Source organism: Papilio xuthus, unplaced genomic scaffold, assembly GCF_000836235.2.
Source record: "Papilio xuthus unplaced genomic scaffold, Pxut_1.1 DF827597.1, whole genome shotgun sequence".
In the NCBI taxonomy this organism is placed as follows: Eukaryota; Metazoa; Arthropoda; class Insecta; order Lepidoptera; family Papilionidae; genus Papilio; species Papilio xuthus.
In genome coordinates this window covers 1,792,534-1,814,529 of record NW_013531052.1, presented here as the reverse complement: position 1 = coordinate 1,814,529, position 21,996 = coordinate 1,792,534, and the positions used below count along the sequence as shown (strand labels likewise).

Genomic DNA, 21,996 nt, shown 5'->3' with positions numbered 1-21,996 from the left:
TTTTTTTAAAAAGGAAAGTGGTATTAGTATTTGCCTTATTCAAATAAATAAATAACATTTGATCTTTTAACTACTCTTTAAGTTTAATATAATTAAAATATGTTAGTTGTTTTTTATTTCTTTTCTGTGTGGTAAAAATCTACTCTTTGTTTTCTGTCTGCTACTCATTTAAGTTCTGGTTCTGCTTCTGTATCTGTTCGCCTGTAATCTGGATCTGTACATCTTGATACTTCTGTAATTTAATAAATAACAACAATCCACTGTATTTTTGTAGTTCAATTTCTATTGAACTATATAATTTCTGAAGTTTATTTCATGAAACAACGATATTTTATCAAGTCGAATAAAAATTAAACATCAAGTGTTTCAAATAATCAGTTATAATGCCTTTGCTCGACGGAAAAGAAATTGATATATTTTTTGTAAGTATTCTTTATAACTTTATATTTACAGCTTTATTCAAACTATGAAGTTATATGTATTAAAAACATTGGGTTATTTTGTTGTTTTTTCTTTCCACTAAATATTTTTTAGGTTAGCTATTTGATTTAATATAAGCTTATTTTGTTTTTTTGTAGAGCGAAGAAGACTTACCATATGAAGAGGAAATATTAAGAAATCCTTTCTCGGTCAAACACTGGTTAAGATACATTGAACACAAAAAGGGTGCACCCAAACATGAAATAAATATGATTTATGAAAGAGCTCTAAAAGAGCTTCCAGGATCATTTAAGCTATGGTATAATTATCTGAAAATAAGAAGATCTCAAATTAGGGGTCGCTGTATTACAGACCCTTGTTATGAAGATGTAAACAACTGCTTTGAACGCTCTTTAGTATTTATGCATAAAATGCCCAGAATATGGATGGATTATTGTACATTTTTAACTGAACAATGTAAGATAACAACTACTAGAAAAGCATTTGATTGTGCTTTGAGAGCTCTTCCAATTACACAACATCATAGAATATGGCCATTATACCTAATATTTTTGAAAAAGCATGACATTCCAGAAACAGCAGTCCGAGTATTTAGAAGATATTTAAAACTATGTCCTGAAGATACTGAGGAGTATATAGATTATCTTATCTCAATAAATAAATTAGATGAAGCAGCTGTAAAGTTAGCCCATATTGTTAATAATGAAAATTTTCAGTCAAAACATGGAAAGTCCAATCATCAGTTATGGAATGAACTCTGTGAACTTATTTCTAAAAATCCTGATAAAATTCATTCACTAAATGTAGATGCAATAATAAGAGGTGGTTTGAGAAGATACACAGATCAATTGGGTCATTTATGGAACTCTCTCGCTGATTATTATGTTAGAAGTGGTCTTTTTGAGAGAGCTAGAGACATATATGAAGAAGCTATACAGACTGTAACCACTGTGAGAGATTTCACCCAAGTGTTTGATGCATATGCACAATTTGAAGAACTTAGTTTAAGTAAAAAGATGGAAGAAGTCGCCAAGAAGCCTAACCCGACAGAGGATGATGATATTGATTTAGAATTAAGATTAGCAAGATTTGAATATTTGATGGAGAGGAGACTTTTATTGCTTAATTCTGTTCTTCTTAGACAAAATCCACACAATGTGGCTGAATGGCATAAGAGAGTAAAACTGTATGAAGGAAAACCTCATGAAATTATTGACACTTATACAGAAGCTGTACAGACAGTTGATCCAAAATTAGCAGTAGGAAAACTGTATACATTATGGGTGGGTTTTGCTAAATTTTATGAGAGCAATGATCAAATAGAAGATGCAAGATTGATTTTTGAAAAAGCAACCCAAGTCCCATATGCAAAAGTAGATGATTTAGCATCTGTATGGTGTGAATGGGCAGAAATGGAAATAAAACATGAAAATTATGAGGAAGCACTGAAGCTGATGCAAAAAGCCACAGTTTTACCTAGTAGAAAGGTTGCTTATCATGATGATAATGAAACTGTCCAAATGAGACTGTACAAATCTTTAAAAGTTTGGTCCATGTATGCTGACCTTGAAGAGAGTTTTGGCACTTACAAGTCTTGTAAAGCTGTGTACGATCATATAATTGATTTAAAAATAGCAACTCCGCAAATTATTATTAATTATGGACTTTTTCTAGAAGAACACAACTATTTTGAAGAGGCATTTAGAGCCTATGAAAAAGGAATTGCTCTTTTTAAATGGCCTAATGTATACGATATTTGGAATACTTATTTAACAAAATTTTTAAAGAGATATGGTGGATCAAAGCTTGAAAGAGCTAGAGATTTATTTGAACAATGTTTAGAACATTGTCCACCAGAATTTGCAAAAGCAATATTTCTGCTTTATGCAAAATTAGAGGAGGAACATGGACTGGCCAGACATGCAATGGCAGTATATGAACGTGCTACTACAGCAGTGCTTCCTGAAGAAATGTTTGAAATGTTTAACATTTACATAAAGAAAGCTGCTGAAATTTATGGGGTGCCTAAAACCCGACAAATATATGAAAAAGCAATTGAAACTCTTCCAGAAGAAAGAGCAAGAGAGATGTGTATACGTTTTGCAGAAATGGAGACTCGTTTAGGTGAAATTGATAGAGCTAGGGCCATATATTCACACTGCAGTCAAATGTGTGACCCAAGAATAACATCTGAATTCTGGAATACTTGGAAAGAATTTGAAGTTAGACATGGAAATGAGGATACCATGAGAGAAATGCTTAGAATTAAGAGAAGTGTACAAGCCACTTATAACACCCAAGTCAATATGATGTCTGCACAAATGTTAAGTTCTGCTGCACAAGCTGCAGGCACTATTTCTGATCTTGCACCGGGTATTAAGGATGGTATGAGAATGTTAGAAGCAAAAGCTGCAGAAATGGCAGTCCAAAGTAAAGGTGGCAATATATTATTTGTTCGTGGTGAAACTCAAGGTCTGAAGGAAAGTGGAGATAAGGTACTAAATCCAGATGAAATTGATATTGACGAAGATTCAGAAAATAGTGGAGATGAGGAGATTGCGCCTGTGCAGAAGAAAGAAATACCTGCTGCTGTATTTGGAGGTCTTGCTCCGGGAAAAGATCAATAGTTACAATAAATAAAATAATAAATGGAAAGTAATAAATTAAAGCTATTTTATTTTATAAAATTATACACATGAAATTACAGAAATCACACATGGTTAACATATTATTCAAGCATCTAGCATATATGAAGTTACATTGTTTTTATATTTGGCAGTATTTGTTTTAAAATTTAAATAAATATTTGTAATGAGGCTTATACAAACAGTTATCTTTTTTAAGAATGGTTGTACACACCAGCAACTTCACAAAGCAGTCGATGTAAAGCCACTCTAAGTTTAATTTGAGAGTTCCTATTTTTTAAAACCACAATGTTAGATGTACAAATTTATAATTTTTAATAGTAATGTTTTACTCGAACTTTTTTCTCAATTGTTTTTAGTTCTATTAGTCTCAATTTTTTTTTTCATACCTATATAAAAACATTAAAGGTGCTAGAACATGATTTGACAGACTGACAAAACAATTTTGAAAATATTAACACTATTTGTGGTTAATTATGAACAACTATACCAGGTCTTAAAAAGCAACAAATTTTATATATGACTTGGAACATTTTTTCCTTCTTTAGTATGCTACAAAAATTGACAAAAGTTTTGATGTTAATATGTTAATGTAATACGATATCACTATTTCCACAACGAAAAGCTGTGTTGTGTGTAAAAGCACCATTGTTATACAAATTCTAAGATTTTAATGAATGTAGCTACATGTTTTTATACAACAAATACACAGCGGATTCTATATTGTACTGCATTGAATATGCTGAGTAATACTAAATGACCGTATAATTATTTTTACAACAAAATAAAACTTTACTGAAAAACATTTATAAATGTATGAAATTAAAGATGGATCTTATTCTGCTATTTATAAATCCATGTATGTTTCATTTAAATATGAAAATATTCAATTGAATACTTGAATTTTTGTTATCATAAAATAGCATTGGTTTGAGCAGTTAGTAAAGAAATTTACATACAAACAAATTATAAAACCATAAAACAAAACTGTACATTTACATTTGTGGAAAACGAAGAAATATTTATAAAAGCTGTCAACAACAAATTAAATAATGTCTCTAGGTGCTGTGATGAAATGTAAAGAATTTGAATACATACTTTGTGGGTTTTCAGTGAATCTTGCCACTCTAATTTCATTATGAACTCCCCCAAACATAATAAGTTCACCATTACCTTTCACTAAGGAATACATAACTAATTCTTCTGGAGCACCATTCATGTCTCCCAATCGGGGACATAACCAAGAGACATAATTCATACAGTTACCATTAAGAACAGTAGAAATATCAAGTACATGCATCGTCAATGTGTTACGTTTTATCACCGGTGGCTGTCTGTATACAACGTCTGGTCTTTCTGCAGCTGGTGGATAAGGTTCTAATCTGTTTTCTAAATGTGCTATTTGCCTTTGATTTATGAGATCATTTTCATTTGGTGTGTTATTTGATGATGAATCACAAGCAAATGCCGCCATTCTATATTTATTTGCTTCTTGCAGTTGTCTAACTATTTTCATTCCTTTATTCTGCAAAGAAAGTAAAATATAAAAAAAAACATAGATTAAAGAACAAAAATTATTCAATTTTATTTTAATGCAATTTTACCTTAGTTTTATTCTTTCTCATCGCTTCCTTTTTATTTAAATCAATAACATTATTGTTAAATTTTAAATCAGAACTTGGCCCAGCAGCATTTGTTTCATGACTAGGAATTTCATTTGTAACATCTTTGTCTCTTTCTTGCTCATTACTGGGTCCTGCTATGGGTTCATTATTAATGTTGGCCGGAGGTTGTCTAGATGCAGGTTGCCTTGGCAGCACTCCTCGTCTTCCGTTTATATTTTGATCTCGGTCTAGAGGTCTTTGTAGACTCCTTTCAATACGAACAGATACTGGTGCATTTTCAGGCCTGTTAAGAGCAGACAGCCGTACTGCCGATGTAACTAATGGTTTTGCCCCATTCCATCCATGTCGACTCCTACTGAGGCTTACCACCATATCTCCAACTCTACATGCTGGATTGCACCATATATTAGCAGATGCCCACTCTTTATTTTTAACTGCAATTTCTTTCCATGTCCATGTAGGTCCTTGCATGGTCAAGATCCAACAATCACTATAAACAAAGCGATTATGCAATGTTTGTATTCCACCTAGAAGCATCAGTCTTTCAGAATCTAGCGTAATGAGTGATTGAGCGTAGCGTGGTGAAGGCCGTGGCTTAGTTGTTTGTTGCTTCCTCCAATTGAATGTGATTATATCAAGCACCCAGACATCATTTGAACACTGCATTTGATAATTCTGAGCTGCAGACATAACTAAACCTCCAAATACAACCATCTCATCTCCTCTGATACAAGCAGAGTGCCCTGCCATGGGAGGTGGTGGGTTTGTAGCATTTATCAGAATCCATTTATTTGTAGTTACACAATATAAATGAATATCATTAAACATAGTGATATTCTGATAGTATTGCGAGAGAGAGGGGTACGTCCACCCACCAAAAACAATGAGACAATCTTGATAGTGGACCATTGATGTGTATGCCTTTGGCACAGGATAAGTTCCAGTTGCTAAAGGTCGTATCCATCTTCTTTTAGATAAGTCAAACATCCAAAGATCATTAAATGAAGTGGAATTTGTAGTACACCCACCAAATATGTACATATTATTTTTCAGAATACATGCTGCATGAGAAAATCTTTTTGTTATGGTGGGCCCAATATCAGTAGAGGTAACATTTTTCCACAATATATTAAACTCTGCAACAGCTTTTATTAGCTTTATGGACGTCTTACGCAATACATCTGAAAAAAATAATTGCATCAATATGGAAACAAACATAAGTAAGAAATGACTACTTAAATATTAATGAGTAACAAAAAAGACTAGTAAAAGAGAAGAGTTAATATTAGACGTCACTTACTTTGAGCACAAGCACACCACCTCTTACAGACGGTCATACAATTTTGCAGGTCTTTATATGGAGGTAGGAAGCTCAAAATAAACTCCAAAACTTCATCGGGAAGATCCTCGATTGTTGTTGGTAGTGTTTCATGTCCCCAGGACTGTTGTATTACTTCCATTATGTTTTGAAATGTATCTATTATTTAAATCACAATTTGTCATGTATCCATATCAGTGAAAAATTAATATGTTATGGAAAACTAAACTGTTAAAATCGTCTGTTAGAAACAATAGGTGGCTCCCACCGATTTTAAAACATTGTCTTTCTTGCACATCGTGAAAATGACATAAATAAATTAATGTCAAAAGGTAATCGCGAAATTTTGACATTACAATACATTTTATAAACATGCGCAGTATAGTGTACTGGAAAACTGGGAAGGTATTAAATCAAATCTATTATAATATTGTGTATAATATCATAACTGGAATCATAGAATGATTAAGAGATAATCGTAAAAAGTTTGCTATGCCGTAAATTCTTATCATTTACGTCTCAGGCCATTCAAATTTATCATATTATTATTTTGGTCGAATACCATTTTTTTTATTCAGTAAACTTTATTCGAATCTTTGAAAGAATTGAAACGAACACAAAATGAGATATAATTTTATCCAAGTTGTGTATGTATGAATATAACTAAAAGTTATCATTTTATAGTCCTTAATATTTTGCCATACAATAACCTGTTTTCGAACGATTATACATCTTTCCCCGCGAATGTTTAAAAGAGGTTAATGTTATTATACAATTCTGCAAGATTAATATAATTTTAATGATTCCTATGCGATATGAATTATGAAATACGTATGTTACAATTACTTTGAAATAATTTTTAATGAAAAGGACGTTATAATATTCTTATTATGTTCTGTCATGTAGATAATGTGACAGATAACCTAAAAAAGAACTGTGTTAATGTAAATAGTGGTAAAAGTGAATGTTTATAAATTAAAAACTGTTAATAATGCAACACTTAATACAAGCCAGTCCAATATTTGATAAATTGAAACATTTACAACAAACACTGTCATACAGAATTCACCTCTCTACATCACAAAAGGTTATATTTTATTATTATGATAAGGTTAAACAGCTGACCTTGTTCAATTTTTTTAAGATCAATTTCAAAAAATATGAAAACTTATTTGTGGATTATTTTGCCTATTTTTTCTAATTTAAATATAATGTTACATTGTAGAAATATTTTTAAAGCAATATTAAGTATTAAACAAGTGCTAAAATATATATTTTTTTGAATATATTAAATGTTTATTACAGAGTAGCCTCGAAACTTCAGATAAAAAAGGGGTACCTGTAAGTATGATTGTAATCGCTATCTTGTTTGTTCTCAGGTTGTGCTATGGAGCATAGGGGTAGTTGGGACAAGTGCTGTTGTGGTTGGAGTATTGTCGAGATATCTTGCCAGGAGGCGCGCTAAACCCATCCTCAACCCAAGGATTCAAAGAGCACTTAATAAAAGAATTTCAAGAATGAGAAGTCCAAATGGAGGTAAATATCTTAATTTTGTAAACTATGCAAACCGTTATTAAGAAAACATTAAAAACACAACCATAACAACATTTTTGTGAAATACTGAATTTGAGAAAGTTTGAGGAATATGTAATAAGTGTCATATCAAGTGCATATATTTTAACAACTTAAAATAATACAATAGTTAAAAACTTTATTTAAATATCTATAACTTATAATAATATTACAAAATATGCTATAGTTATTAATTTGTGATCTACAAATATACATCCAAATATTGTGATCTCTAGACTAAAGAAGTTAACCAATTTTTGTCTTTCCTAGGTTCCTTTATTTGGTTTAGTTAGTGTTTCTATTAAACTATTGCTGGTTTCAGGGATGGGATCAGGTGCCAGCAGCTGCGGCCGGAGCAGTCCCCTTGGGTTCAGTGAGCGTCTCTCCATGGCATCTGGTTCTGTTGGTTCCGGAGGTGGTGATGCTGCGCCGTTATCACCGCAGCAATTAGGCGTAATGGGTAAGTACTGTAAATATTGTTCAATGTATTGTTCAAGATATATTCAATTCAATTCTTTAAAAAAATAATAATATTGAATGTTTTAAGAAATTTGAAACAGAATTGACACAGCGCCATCTATGGTTCAATAGCTTGTTCTTGAAAATTTTATATCATTCGTATTTTAATATTAATGTGCGGTGACTGTACACATGTCAAATGCTTGTCTAGTCATATGAAATATATGTGTATAGTGTAATTTCCCTCGCTAGACTGTTTGGCCTTTTTCCGAATAGTTTTTAAGACGGTATGTCAGATAAAAATTTTCACAGCGCCATCTATTGACAAGTAGCTAAAAGGAGATGACAACACCGTTATACCAATTTTAATTAATAAACGGTATAAAATATAGATGGCAATTATTTGTATCAATAATGTAAGTTTTTATTTAAAACATTTATTTCATAACAATCGTTAGAAAATGATTTTACGGTACGGTATCTAGTAAATCGTTGTGACATAGTTTAATCGATGGAATATTATATAGCGTAAATACATTTTAACAGCATGTTTATGTTATTATCTTTATATTCCTCGCATTGCTCTTGAAAATAAAAATTGCGTGTGATAATATAACATTTATTATTTATATTTCAAATTAAAACTTCCTTTAGGAACTCGTTCACTTTTATGTGAGAGATATGCATGGCTCGTTGGTCTAGGGGTATGATTCTCGCTTTGGGTGCGAGAGGTCCCGGGTTCAAATCCCGGACGAGCCCTGTCTTTTTGTGGAAATTTATAGTTATTTAAAGAAAGTTTTTTAATATCTCAAGTTTTCAGAACTGTATTATATTGTACGTGTCAACATCTGAAATTTTTGTCACTGACTGCCTTATTTAATACGTATGAACAAGATAACGTACTTACAATAGTCTCGTTGTAAGCAATATCTTCGTCCTCATTTGTTTCGTAAAAATTCTTGGTCACATTCCATTCCTGTCTGCAACCTCTTTGGTAGTTTCAATCGTAAGTTTTCTTTTTAAAATAGAGCAATGGAACCATGTCCTTATCAAGATGCTACGCTATGTGACCTATTTTAGAACAATAGGGTGGTAGGTTCAGCTGGGTTTCTTTCCTTAGTATTCCTTTCACGTTTGCGACCCACTAACACAAGGAGATATCTGCAATAATGGCTTTCAGATTGCAAGGAACGCACATGTATTTTTTTCTCACCTCAATGCTAAAAGATGTATGTATTGTAGTTTTTTTTTTAATCAATATTTAAGCAAAAGTAATTTTGTTTAATAGGCGAGTGAATTTTGTAAACACAATGCTTGTGTTAATATAATAAAATAACATTTAAGATTTGACTATTAATTTCAACACATTTATCACCGGCTCGTTGGTCTAGGGGTATGATTTTCGCTTAGGGTGCGAGAGGTCCCGGGTTCAAATCCCGGACGAGCCCAAAGTTTTTACACTTTTGTTTCACCAAAAATATACATTTTCAATATTTTTAGTATATATTTGGGAAATCTCCAGTAATTATGAGTAAATGTAATATTTTTTTATTGTCATGAATTTGTGGACCTTCTAGATCCGGTAAACGAATTAACTTGTTAGTAGGACGTAAATGTACTTGTTACAAAAATCTATTTAAAAATACATGACTAGTAATTTTTAGCCAGGGACGAAATAAGAATATCGAGTCAGACATCGATGTAATTAATGGGAGGAATTATTTAAATGTGTTCTCCGAAAAACCTTCTCGTATCCGTAATGACACAAGAGTTGCGTCAGTAACCCCTTGGGGTTACCGATTCTTTTTAACGAACTGTCTGTAAACATTTCTTCGAACAGGGAAAGTTAAACGAAGGCTTTTCCTGGGGTGTGTCTTCAGCCAGTTATCCCCAACCTTTGAAAAAAATAACGCAATGTATTTTTAATACAAAAACTTACTAAATTTATTATATATAATATTTTCAATCTCACTATCTCACTTATGTTATAAATGCAAATGTTTGGATGTATGGATGGATGGATGGTAATGTTTAAGTTTCTTTACTTGCTCGCGGACGGAGTCGCAGACGACAGCTAGTTAGGCTATATTTTTTACAATCTCAACAGACTTGGTTAAAATATTTTAAGTTGAGTAGTCATCATGTTCTTAACACTAATTAATATTGGTGACTAATTTAATTGAATAGCTACGTCATTAAAATAGGAATAGATTGAATACAGATAGATACCTGTAACCTCTAATTAAATGTACTTTTTAACTTGAATTGAGTCGCGAATCCCGTATCACTTGACGAAGGGTTCCATATCCCGTGTTAAGGAGCGCTCCGCACCACACCGCACCCTACAGTCGGTAATAATTAAAGCTCTTCCAGTCGCGTAGTTCTGAGCTAGACTCGACTAAAATGTCGCCACAAAGGGAAGGGAGCGTCGCCGACTCGCGGGTGAAAGGAACACTTCCTATTTGTGAAACTCAAAGTGTAAGCGTATATCGTCAAAAGTAAGAAATTGAAGATTTCTAAAAGAACATTATGATTGATGTTGGGACTTTGTATGTTTTGAATGTACGGAGATGATTTTTTTAATGACAAGCTACAAGATGCGTGATTGTTTGTCCGTTGTGTTAAGCATTGTGGACTAAAATGGATGGATTTGTAGGTTATCGACTAAAATCGCCGGGTTTTGGAAATTTTAATTACTTTATGCATGAAGGGCCTTAGTTAAGCGTATCGCTTACGATAAGAAGTCCTTTCTATTCTAATAAACGACATAATTAAAAAAGTAACGTGGCGTGCAAACGACTTCTAAATTATAAAGTATACGGTTAGCATACTCCCTACCCATTGCCTCCACAGTCACGAAACTAAACAAGGGTAGTGGAGTTTTACGATGAAACTGTGAGCTAAGAGCTTGCGTTGTGAAGAAGAAACTTTTTACCATTAATAGTTACTTATATTTATCGCAACAGGTCATTGAGAAATAGAAAACAATATTCAGAAATACATTTGCTATTTTTGCCTTGTCCGCCAACATCACATCCGATCAGTTGCCTTGTATGAAGTGAATGAAAAGTACTTCTATTTTTTGTGTTAACTTACTCATGTCATGAAGGCTGCTTTTATACAAAAGAAACTTTTGTGTTAAACAAATTTCTTTTGTACTCTGCGAAATAACTGTACTTTACATTTCACTTAAATTTTAATAAATCATGCCGCAGTCACGGCGAAGTTTGTAAAAGATTTAGATATGAATAGATTTCGTAATTGTTTGTGATATCGCAGAATTTAACAATTTGATCAATAGGAATAGATCAATAAATGTTTTGAAACAATAATAGGCTTCTCAATTATTTTATTGATTAATATTGCTGACCGAACTGTAGCTTCGGTAAAAATAGTATTTCTGGCGCCGCGTTTGTTGCGTTGCGTCTGTTGGATCGTGAGCTCCTACTGACAAAACATTTGTACAAAAAAATATAGTCATCCCGCTCCTTCTCTTTTAAAATATAGAGATAACTCTATTTCTCATCATATAAATCAACATTAGTGACTTGCGTCACTGTAAGATTTTGATATATTTTCATTGATTAATAAAGAACAATAATATTTTTTTAATTAAAAAAAAAATGAACACATTACTTGTTTGAAATTGATATTCTCTGATAAAGCTTCATTATTATCTTAGTACCTATTGTGTATTGCAGGCGCCAGCCATGATTGATAAATAGCTCACACAATAACATTAACCGACAAATCTTGCTCACTGAATAACATAAGACTAAAATTGTCATATATCTTCCTGGTGATCGACCATTAATTACGTGATATTTAAGCAATCTTAGACTACATCCCTCTACCTACCTAAAATTACTTTTTTTTTCGTCCAATGTAATGTGAAAATTTTAAAATTATTATTAACTAGCTTTTGGCTACGCTATACAAACAATCAATTTTTTTAAAAGAAAATCAAATGTTGGATACTAACACTAGGTACTTTAACCTGTGTTACCTAAGTTAGTTACTTATGTACTGTATTTATTTACCAAAACGTGGATGACCAAAATCGTGACAAACTCGAGGAGAATTGGAGGCCGAGTTATTTGGGTTCGTTGTGTGACAGCGACGTTATGGTGCGAATACGTAATGTCGTTAAAAATTCTTTTTACCAACATTTTTAATGCATTTGCGTAAAATGTTAACATGGTTTTAAAGAATTAAGAGTTCAATGTATCTTGCCGTTCGTGATTCTGGTGGTTGTTTATTATAATCCATTCGTTAAAATATATTTATACAACGAACAAAGTTTATAAGTTGTTTTTACTGTCATTACTCGCATGTTATAGTTTGGTTTATCGAAGTATTTTTTTTTGTTTGTTGCAAAGTAGTATGAGATATTTGGTCCTACGTGAAGAAAAGGTCACATTGTTATGGCCCTAATATTATTAATTTGATGAAATAAGATTAAACTTTTACTATTTTTTTACCTTGACCGTTTAAAATGCTTAAATATAATTTAGAACAGATTAATCCAAGTGAATCGTAACAAATACCTTTTGTTTCTAATATATTCGTAGTTTATTTCTAACAATTTTCGTGTCTTCTAGTTATATTTAAATGTTTTATTTTAACGACTAGGATATACAGGAAAAGGTTCTCGTAATGGCGATTCTAAAATGCCAACTGCACGCCTTGAACTTTACCTTTAGCAATTTCTGTCGAAATACCTTTGGGTTGGAATTCCTTTGCAATGTTTGGGATACCGAAATTTAACACCCATACCCTTGCTTAATTGACTGTTCGGCGATGTTCATTTCTTTATATTTGTAAGGTTTTAATTTAATTAATCATTTGTAAATTTTCCCCTATGATTATTTTCAAACAATTTAATCCAATATTATATTTGTCAACAATGTAGAGGTTTACGGTTTGTTTTATTCACCAACTTGATAACAAAAGGGTCTGCAAGCCAACAACAGGGAAGGAAGGGCTTGCAAAAGTTTTATTTTATGGCCATATCCCTGTTTTTACGACCGTCTGTTTCGTATAGAAATTGCCCTAAAAAGATAAGCAGTTTTCAAACACATCGAAATTGTAAACTCACTCGTGAATAAGCTATGTTTAAATTGCTTTGCTTTTAATACCTATTTTATAATTAGAAAACTTGATCGTCAATTTTTTTATTAATTGACATTGTATTATCCTATCCTATGATTGTAACGAAAGCCTACATTTTGTAAACAATAAATACATCGTACATTTTACGTTAGTATTTTTTTCTTCTAGAAAACACTTTTCATTTTACTATAGGAGGTTAGCTATCCATGTCTTACAATGTCCGCATTTTTTGAATTAAATAATGAAATAGTGTTATAGATGGAAAGTGGCGTTCACTCTAGACAAAGTACATTCGTTCGTAGCGTAGTTCAAAAATGTATAGAACTGTCGGACAGTTAGTAGTTAGTTATGTAATCACTTGGGTGCGACTTCGTTCATTTGGAATGAGATATAGACAAATTTACTTGAGGTATCATAAATCCTGTATTTAACAGATCGAGTTATATTGAAATAAAACACTATTTATTTAATTTACAGTTTAATGAACTAAAACAAACTTACACGGAACATCACAATTATGCTTCGCAAAACAATATTGACGTTATAGGTTCTCTCATATACATAGAGATTTTATTTCACCGTGGGATTCTACTGCAGTGACCCTTGTATTAACACATATTTTCTATCTCTCACATTCGGTTTGAAATAAAGGAGACATCTATGTGTTATCGTGCTTTAATCACATCAGGCTCGAAAGGGATTTTGAAAAAATCTCGAAACTACACGAGGCAGGGGAGGGTTAAATTAGATTTCTAGGGTATTTATTTGCTCACTGATGACGTAAATTTAATAAATAAAATAAAATTACAGTATTACTTTGCGCCAGATTAGTCTAAAACGCCACCACATATCACCAGAGAACATGGAGGTCAAAGGTTCCTAAGAAACATCACGTGATTACAGACAAGGATCACTGTAGTCGAATCTATATATACAACAGTTGTCCTAACATTGTGGCAAATATTTGCCAATCAAGAAAGAAGCGAGAATAAACCTTACATAGAACATGAAGACCACAGATGCATTAGATTATAATATGCATAAATATTTTTAAATATATATTTTTCAATTCTTACATTTATAACGCTTGCAAATGCTTTGAGAAAACGAGAAACAATATTTCCGTTGGTACATATATTTTGCATATTGTATTTAAACTTAAAACTTATGTAATAAATAATCTAGGTGGGATTTATTTTTTTCATATTTAGATACGATATTTCATTTTTAATTTAAATCTATGTCATGAAAATACTAAATTCTAATTTGTGACAAAATACTGAAAATACTCTTTTAAGCGAATAACTAAATTTATGATGATTATTTTAATGTAAAGGTATGATTTGACTACTACACTATACACAGTGCACTCCGTGTATATATATAATGTCTCTGTGTGAACACAAGTGTCTCTGATTGTCAAATTTATTGCGATATAATGATAAGTGTTGCGTCAAACCCTGAAGTTTGAACAATACAGACATTAATCTCGATATTTATGTCGTAGTCCAATCGTACCTTAACAGCTTATCCGTAGAGCGAACACTTACATAGTATGAATATATAAAAATATCTTTTTTTTTTACACATAGTCTGACCATCGCTAAGCATTACAATATTATTATTCTATCTGGGTATATTGCGATGATTAATAGCCTTTTTTGACGGAGGGATAGAAAATTGAAATAGGTAAATATTTTTTCATAAATATAGGTTGTCCTTTGGCAATACCAAGAAAGTAATATTTGAATATTGAAATGTGTCGTGTACAACTAAACTTATTTAAACGAACCTTAAATTAAAACAAAATAAATATTCATTAATCCTACAAGTTTAAATAAAATAATATCTTTCAATTCTGGATTTAAACTCTTGTATCTTATAACTAAGAATAACAACATAAAAGTACAGAACTATTCAAGAATATCGGCTTTAATAAATAAAATCATTACAATGTTATGGAAGAAATATATAATTTTAGCTGCTCTTAAAGTACTTATGATTTTCAATTACAATTTTAGCAGTACGAATATAATTTTTTAATTTATTTGGGATACAACTCTGTTTTTAGAATGTTTAATATTACTTAAAATGTGTTTGTACCTGATAACAAGCAATCTTTGAAAACGGCTATATAATTATTTTTCTATGTTAAATTGAACAGCATAGCATTGGATAAATATTTCATTACTCTAGTGATAAGAGTTTTCGTTTGTATTTTAGTTAGTTTGTAGTTTAGTACATTGTGTATTGGTAACAGTGACTTTATACTCATGAATCGATTCTACGATTCCCATCAGCTTAACATTTGTGACGTTCAGATGTAACCCGTCGCTCTGCGACTTCCGTATTCTTAACTATATACATAATTTATTTACACTCGTCTGTTCAATTTTGGCTCAATAATTTACATACTGGAATGAAATTATTTAACAGGAATGTCTAAAATATAAAATAAAAATCTATATACATTACCCAAAGGGTATTCTTACCACACAATTAAACAACAGCATAAAGCTTAGATGACAATCACTACATTTTAAACTTGAAAGCGACTATATCAATGATATTCTTCTGTTTTACTATATACAAAAAATACTGTAACCTTCATACTTAAATAAGAAGCGCGAAGACCGGGATAAATAAAGCCGTGGTAATTACTTGGGCCGTGGCCGCGTTAGGTTTGCTCCCGAGTCCACCGACTACCGAACGATTGATGTTGTCTTCTTTAGCTGCTTTCACCATTCCTTCGCTGCTATCTCCCATCATATCATTGCTGTCAATTTCACCAGAATTCATTTTTTTCATGGGACTCGCTATGTCATTTTCCTCTGGCGCCGGTGGGGCAGTTTGCGGTGGTGGAGTAGTTGTCGTGGTTGTTGTAGTTGTTGTAGTAGTTGTGGTGGTCGGCACCAATGTGTTATTGACAAGGTAATATATTTCACCATAAACAGCTTCTACTTCCACGGTATTTTCGATTCTTTCACCCCTCATTGGCCGAGACCTTGGTGCATTTTCTTTATAATTTGTAATTAGCTTACCGGTGTATTGAACATCTTTATTTGTATAATAACCTCTGAAAGTAACATTACAGGCAGTTCCCGGTTCGAGGTACTTCTCCAATTTGTAAAGTTCCTTTTTTTCTTCCGTATACGGATTAGCCCATTCTATCTGCGGGAGTACAGTTCCGTCGCTTAGCACTATGGTAGTGTTCAAGCCGATAGCAATACCATGCCCATGTCCCCAGGATATACTGTAATTATACTTGTATTCAATTTCCGTGGTGACCGTGGCGCCAGTCTCATCTTCGTTTCGTAAAATTCGTTCCTCGAATACTTGCGGGTCAGTCTGTCTGATGTGTTCTGTTTCCGCGTCCACGTGTACGTTTTCAATTCTATAACTGATAGGTTCGATTTCAACAAGAATTTCTCCACTATTTTCTACAAGTTCATTATTCTGGTCATCGAAAGTAATCAAATGTCCGATTGTGCTGTCGTAATTAATTCTACCTATGTAGTGCGAATATGCGCCATCTGCTTTCATTCTGCCGATAAAAGCGGAATCGACCGAAGAGTCGATAGTAACAGCGCCACTCGGCTTTGCATGATACTTGCCCCACGGCTTCCATATTAGCAGCGATGCATTTTCAATATTTTCAAGGACTTCAAAAATTTCGTAGTTTTTTGTTCCAGCGATTGCGCATGATTTATAATCGGACTTTAACAAGCCAAGTAGCATATCACCCTCGTGACGAGACCGACAAAGATAAATTGGTCCTGAAACAAAGTGGATCATGAGACTTGCATGTGATAAGTTAATAATGTTAAAGGGCCAGACATTGTTTCTGTGCAAATTCAAAACACTTTAAATTACATAGTATAGATAATTTTCATTTAGGTACTGTGGTCAGTAGTGTAAATAAGTTAGTTATTTAACCCAAATTACCTTGAGGAGAATCAACTCCGGTGACGTAATTTTCCATAGCCTCTTTCTTCAAGGTGGTCCATTTAAGTGTGCTTGATGTTACAATTTGCTTCAGCTGAGAGTTGTAGAGGCTGACGGCGTCAGACTCCACGAGGCCGGCGAGTGTGGCCACTATTAACACCATCCACCATCCTCTCGCATAACTTCGTATCTCCTTCATGCTTAGTACCTTCAACAAAACAACATATTAAAGTTCTCTTTATAGTGGTAAAATTTAAACAAAGACTGATGACAACATTTAACTTTCATCATGATGAATCTTTTACATCCACGCAGTCTTAGTGACTTTTTCTTCACAGATTATTTATTGTTTGATTTTAATTTTTATTGTTAGTGATTACTAATATTTTGTTTCCTGCTTATCCTTTAAACGTAAATGACACCTACTTAATAGAACCTGACTCTTTTATGTATAAAAAATAGAAATTCGAATTGGGACTCGATATATTTTGTTTTGTTTACGTTGATATTCTCTGCGTTTCGTGTGCTATCTTCATCACCCTCCTGTAATAAATTGTGCCTTAAATAATGTACTTTTTGGAGTACATTAGAGTTAAGATAAAATACATTTAAATTTGGGAGCGTATTTTTGTAACAGAATATATATTTTTAGACGTTTTGATTCGATTTTAGCACAAAATAATTACGTTAGAAGCGATGCGATGTAGCGAGCTCTGACAAATTCAATTTCGTTTATAAAATTATTTATGCTTATTTTACCTTCGCGTAATAAGTACCTTTTAACAAGGCCTTTTTATAAATGTATTTCTGCTATATAAATTGCGTTTGTAATTCAATATGTTTTAATGAATTTTATTAAATTAAATATAAAATGTAATGCTTTTAATATCAAGGTATAATATCCGCATAACGTATTCACATACCAAATAATGTACTCGTGGACAAGTCGGCGCCAGGAGCAATCGATTTAATTGATTCACTCAAAGAGTATACAATCATATTAGAATTATCATTGTCCTTCAATACTACTTAAATACGTGTACCAATTTATTTTATCAACCTTTACAAATATTAAACAGAACATTTTTGAATAGAAATTATGATTTAACAAAAGACAAAATTACTAAAAGTATTAAAATCCAAATAATATTAACGAGATTATGATATAGAGAATAATATATTTTTAAATTCCAACGGACACAACAAATTAATTAATACATTTTGACCTCGAAATGAACTTGAGATGTATAGCTTAGTGATATTTAAATACCAACTTGATAGACGGCAACAACAGGTTTTGAATATAAAGGATCATTAATATGAATTCGTACAAAGGTTTGAAATGTAGTCGATTGTAATACCTTATTCAATGAAGTTTAGTTTGTAGCTTTTAGTAATCCTAATTGACATTCCTATCAATTAGTATTGTCGAAGCAGTCGATTGTTCAAGATTTATAATGTAAAATATTTATCTTGAATCAACATACACACATATACATGTATGCAGGCTCGATGCTAAAATCATTCTCATTTACTCTGATAACCTATAAGAAATACCTATGTAATAAAAAATTCACAAATATTTATTGAACAGAAAAATATACGTACTTGATTGAAATTGGACTTTACGCAGTAGTTTCTATACCAACAATAAATCATCGTTAATACAAATGGAGTAAATTAGATTTAAAAAGTTCAATTGGGGATTGACACGGCCTATTTGTCCCCACAAATCTCGTCTGTGGTTCGATTAAACGACAATATTTTAGTGGGGAGATAATCTGTCTCAGTGTCATAGACAACTGACACAGTAAAACCGGTGCGTTTAATTTAACGGTTATTTTAATAAATTACGTAAACGAGCCCATTCATTATGTGACTATTGAAATAAATTAAATGATTGTTTTTATAATTTATCACGTCATGGTTGCGGGTCACGTCATTTCGTGTCGTAGGTTATCTAGACATTGAATTATACAAATAGCGGTTTGTCTTGTGAACAATCAGCAACTTCGTTTATTTTAAACCATGTTGATAGTGTTTTATTTTATACATTTCCTACATTATAAGGAAATTCTTGTTATTTAACATAGAACAAATTCTTACAATAAAATTAACAAATAAAACAACTAAATATTCAAAGAATCTGTTAGTCTGTGGATTATATGAGCAAATAAAGAATATTTTCACTGTGCTTGCCGATTTCGATTTTCCGCCCTTGCGAATACCTTCCAAAACAATGGGTCCCGCACTTGTCTAGCACTCGATGCGCCGAGGGGAAACATCGCTCCGAACACAAGGACACCTCCCGTCTGACTTTCCTCACTTATTCCTATCACATTGCCTATTCAACTGCAGCAGCCGTTGTTTCTATGTTTGCGGTGGCAGATAAACTGGGGATGGAGTGTTTTTAATATTACGATGTTTTTACAATTTATATATGAACATATTATATGTGTATGTAATGTTTAGGAGTTAAAAAATTATCTTTCTATACTTATAAGTCGTGGTGTTTGTTTGTTACCTTAATGAATGCGAATGTTTAGATGTATGGATGGATGAATAAGTGTTAGAAGGCTAAAACGCATATGTACGAAAATACAAAACATAGTCTGGTAAAACATCATGGGCCGCAGCAAGTATGCAATATATATTTCTGTATAAATCATGAACGTTAACTTGGAAAAGACTAACCGTGAGTTACCACTGCTGTTACAGGGAGTTTTGTCGTTGAAATCATTCTTGTTTATTATTTTGTTCAATACATCGTATAGATAATAAAGTTTAGTTTACGATACATGTCATTTGCAGACTACTGATGAATGCATTATTGTTATGTGGCTACTAATTCACACTGTCCTTTATAACATTGCGTCATTGTCAATGTTAATGCCTATTAAATTTAATACGTTTCGTATAAACATGTGAGAAAAACATCGTTCAATGTTACATGACAGAGAAAACGTTACAATGCAAAGAGAATTTTCTACACCTTTCCCTTTCTAACACTGAATTTTAGTTAGCATAGATAAAGTTCAACTTGAAGAATGCAAGCTGGGCAGGAACTAATTGTGGCATCAATTATGTAGGTGTGGCACGGCTCGAGTGTTTGTAGGCATATTGTTATAAACAGATCAACTCTTGACATTTGAAGGGCTCTCGACATAGATGAGCCGGTCGTTAGGTTAGCATTGATTAAATATATATATCTGCTTATAAAGCGCTGACTTTCGAAAATTGTGGTTAGAGTTATTTATATTTATTTAGATACATTGTTTTTGTTAATCTGTCGAACAACGTAGCTACAATATTTTATATACTCATTTAGGCCACACAGTGACAGACGGCTACGATCTATTTGCGCTGCAGCTATTTGTAATTGGGTCAATTCTATTGAGGGAAGACAAAGCCTTAATAGAATGACGCCTTAAGATAGAACCCTATATCGTTATTCTTTTTATCAGTTGCAATATTAAAATGGTCTTTGTTTCATAAACGATAAACATTTCCAAAGATTCCCCACTGTATGTAAAGATCGCATTACTTTTAAACTACTCAATTTAAATAATATAACATCTGAACCGTTAAGTTTGATTTTATTCTAAGTCCTAAACACCAACTCCAGATCGCAACAGCCAAAAAAATCGCACCCAAAATATCTCGTAATGGATAAAGTGCATTTATCTTAGAATAAAATAAAACAAATTACGTCTTCCTGTGTGATTTCGTTGGAGGTGACGTCGCATCGCGCCCGACTGTATCATACAGGAAGACTTTTTATCAATACGACCTTTCCATACTCAGAGATTATGTCATCTCGTTTAAGTGGCGAAAGCAATGCGCAAAATAAAGTCCGTACAGCTATTAGGGTCTGTTAAATGCAAAATTTTATACTTCAATAAAAAAGTAAATTTCGTTTTCCGGATCACAATTTTTTTAAGCAAGTTTTTTTTAGTGCTGAGATAACATAAATTAACAACTGTATACGATAAATTTAATTGCTAAATTTATTGATCGTAAAGTGACTCCATGTCACTTCTGTTTGCTAATAGTTAACGATATGCAGGTCACACTGGCGCCATTATAAGGGCTCAATGTCTGATGATAACTCGATGCCTCGCCTATGAATATGTACACAAGCCATTTATCTCCTATTGTTCTTTCGCTGACGTGCAGGAACTAAGCTAAGCTTACAACTTTCACGTAAGCTTCGTCTTGTACTTAATCCTACTTTGATCCTATTATTACTATAAAGTATTGAATTTTATACATAGACAATAGACTGCAATTAGTTCTTGAATAATTCAAATATTTAAAAAAGCTACGTTACAGATTTTTTTTGTTATATAGGTTAACACAATAACTGCTGCAACCTTAACACGAGAAAATATATTTGTAAATCATTAGTTGATAAGAAAACATACAAAACGTATTTCCTATCTCAATACATCTATAACAGGAATGACAGTAATTTTTTCCACGCTATCGCTCCGGATATAATAAATATCGAAGTATCAATTTAAGTATCATTAAAGAGAGTAATAACACTTGACCCCTGTTAGCTTCGCATACTCTTTATATCAATGACCTAAATCTGAAATCCGAATATGTTGTTAACATTTTCAAGGTATACCTATAAACAAATTGGGTAACTGTTCTTTTCCCTATTAGTGGAATGGTCGTGAATAACTTTGTTTGCCATCGCCATTTGCCTCCATTACCTGCAATCATTGTTATGAACAACATTCCACATAATATAGTCTTGTTAGAGTCAATCTAGGTATTACACTAGTTTTATATCTAAATTTGTTTATGGCAGACTTAATAACTATAAGATGCATTTCTCAAAGATGAGATAAATAATTGTATTTATTGTTTC

At 32.3% G+C, this 21,996-nt stretch overlaps 4 protein-coding genes and 2 non-coding genes across 7 annotated transcripts in view; 4 read left to right on the top strand and 2 right to left on the bottom strand.

The window, feature by feature from the left end:
* The first annotated feature begins 108 nt into the window (after positions 1-108).
* fand (Pre-mRNA-splicing factor SYF1 fand) lies at positions 109-3,132 on the top strand. The gene is made up of 2 exons (XM_013312928.1): positions 109-422; positions 579-3,132. The coding sequence occupies exons 1-2, from the start codon at positions 384-386 to the stop codon at positions 3,066-3,068; spliced, it is 2,529 nt and encodes an 842-aa protein (XP_013168382.1). The 5' UTR covers positions 109-383; the 3' UTR covers positions 3,069-3,132.
* Fbxo42 (F-box protein 42) lies at positions 3,093-6,354 on the bottom strand. The gene is made up of 3 exons (XM_013312929.1): positions 6,012-6,354; positions 4,691-5,892; positions 3,093-4,611 (listed from the first exon to the last, which is right to left on the bottom strand). Exons 1-3 carry the CDS (start codon positions 6,169-6,171, stop codon positions 4,132-4,134), a joined length of 1,842 nt encoding a protein of 613 aa, XP_013168383.1. The 5' UTR covers positions 6,172-6,354; the 3' UTR covers positions 3,093-4,131.
* Positions 6,355-6,967: 613 nt separating this feature from the next.
* The window catches only part of Miga (mitoguardin), a 48,219-nt gene continuing 33,190 nt past the window's right edge, over positions 6,968-21,996 (top strand). The window contains exons 1-3 of the mRNA XM_013312877.1: positions 6,968-7,116; positions 7,409-7,565; positions 7,924-8,061. Of these exons, the coding sequence (XP_013168331.1) occupies positions 7,021-7,116; positions 7,409-7,565; positions 7,924-8,061 (391 nt within the window). The 5' untranslated portion in view covers positions 6,968-7,020. The remainder of the gene's footprint in view (positions 7,117-7,408; positions 7,566-7,923; positions 8,062-21,996) is intronic.
* TRNAP-UGG (transfer RNA proline (anticodon UGG)) lies at positions 8,748-8,819 on the top strand. Its single transcript has one exon. It is a non-coding gene; the product is annotated as a tRNA-Pro (tRNA).
* On the top strand, positions 9,437-9,508 carry TRNAP-AGG (transfer RNA proline (anticodon AGG)). Its single transcript has one exon. It is a non-coding gene; the product is annotated as a tRNA-Pro (tRNA).
* uzip (beta-pore-forming protein unzipped) overlaps positions 13,640-21,996 on the bottom strand; it is a 33,697-nt gene continuing 25,340 nt past the window's right edge. For both annotated transcript variants that reach the window (XM_013312880.1, XM_013312879.1), the window contains 2 exons: positions 17,118-17,325; positions 13,640-16,948 (listed from right to left, as the gene is read on the bottom strand). In XM_013312880.1, the coding sequence (XP_013168334.1) occupies positions 15,786-16,948; positions 17,118-17,316 (1,362 nt within the window). In that variant the 5' untranslated portion in view covers positions 17,317-17,325 and the 3' untranslated portion in view covers positions 13,640-15,785. The remainder of the gene's footprint in view (positions 16,949-17,117; positions 17,326-21,996) is intronic.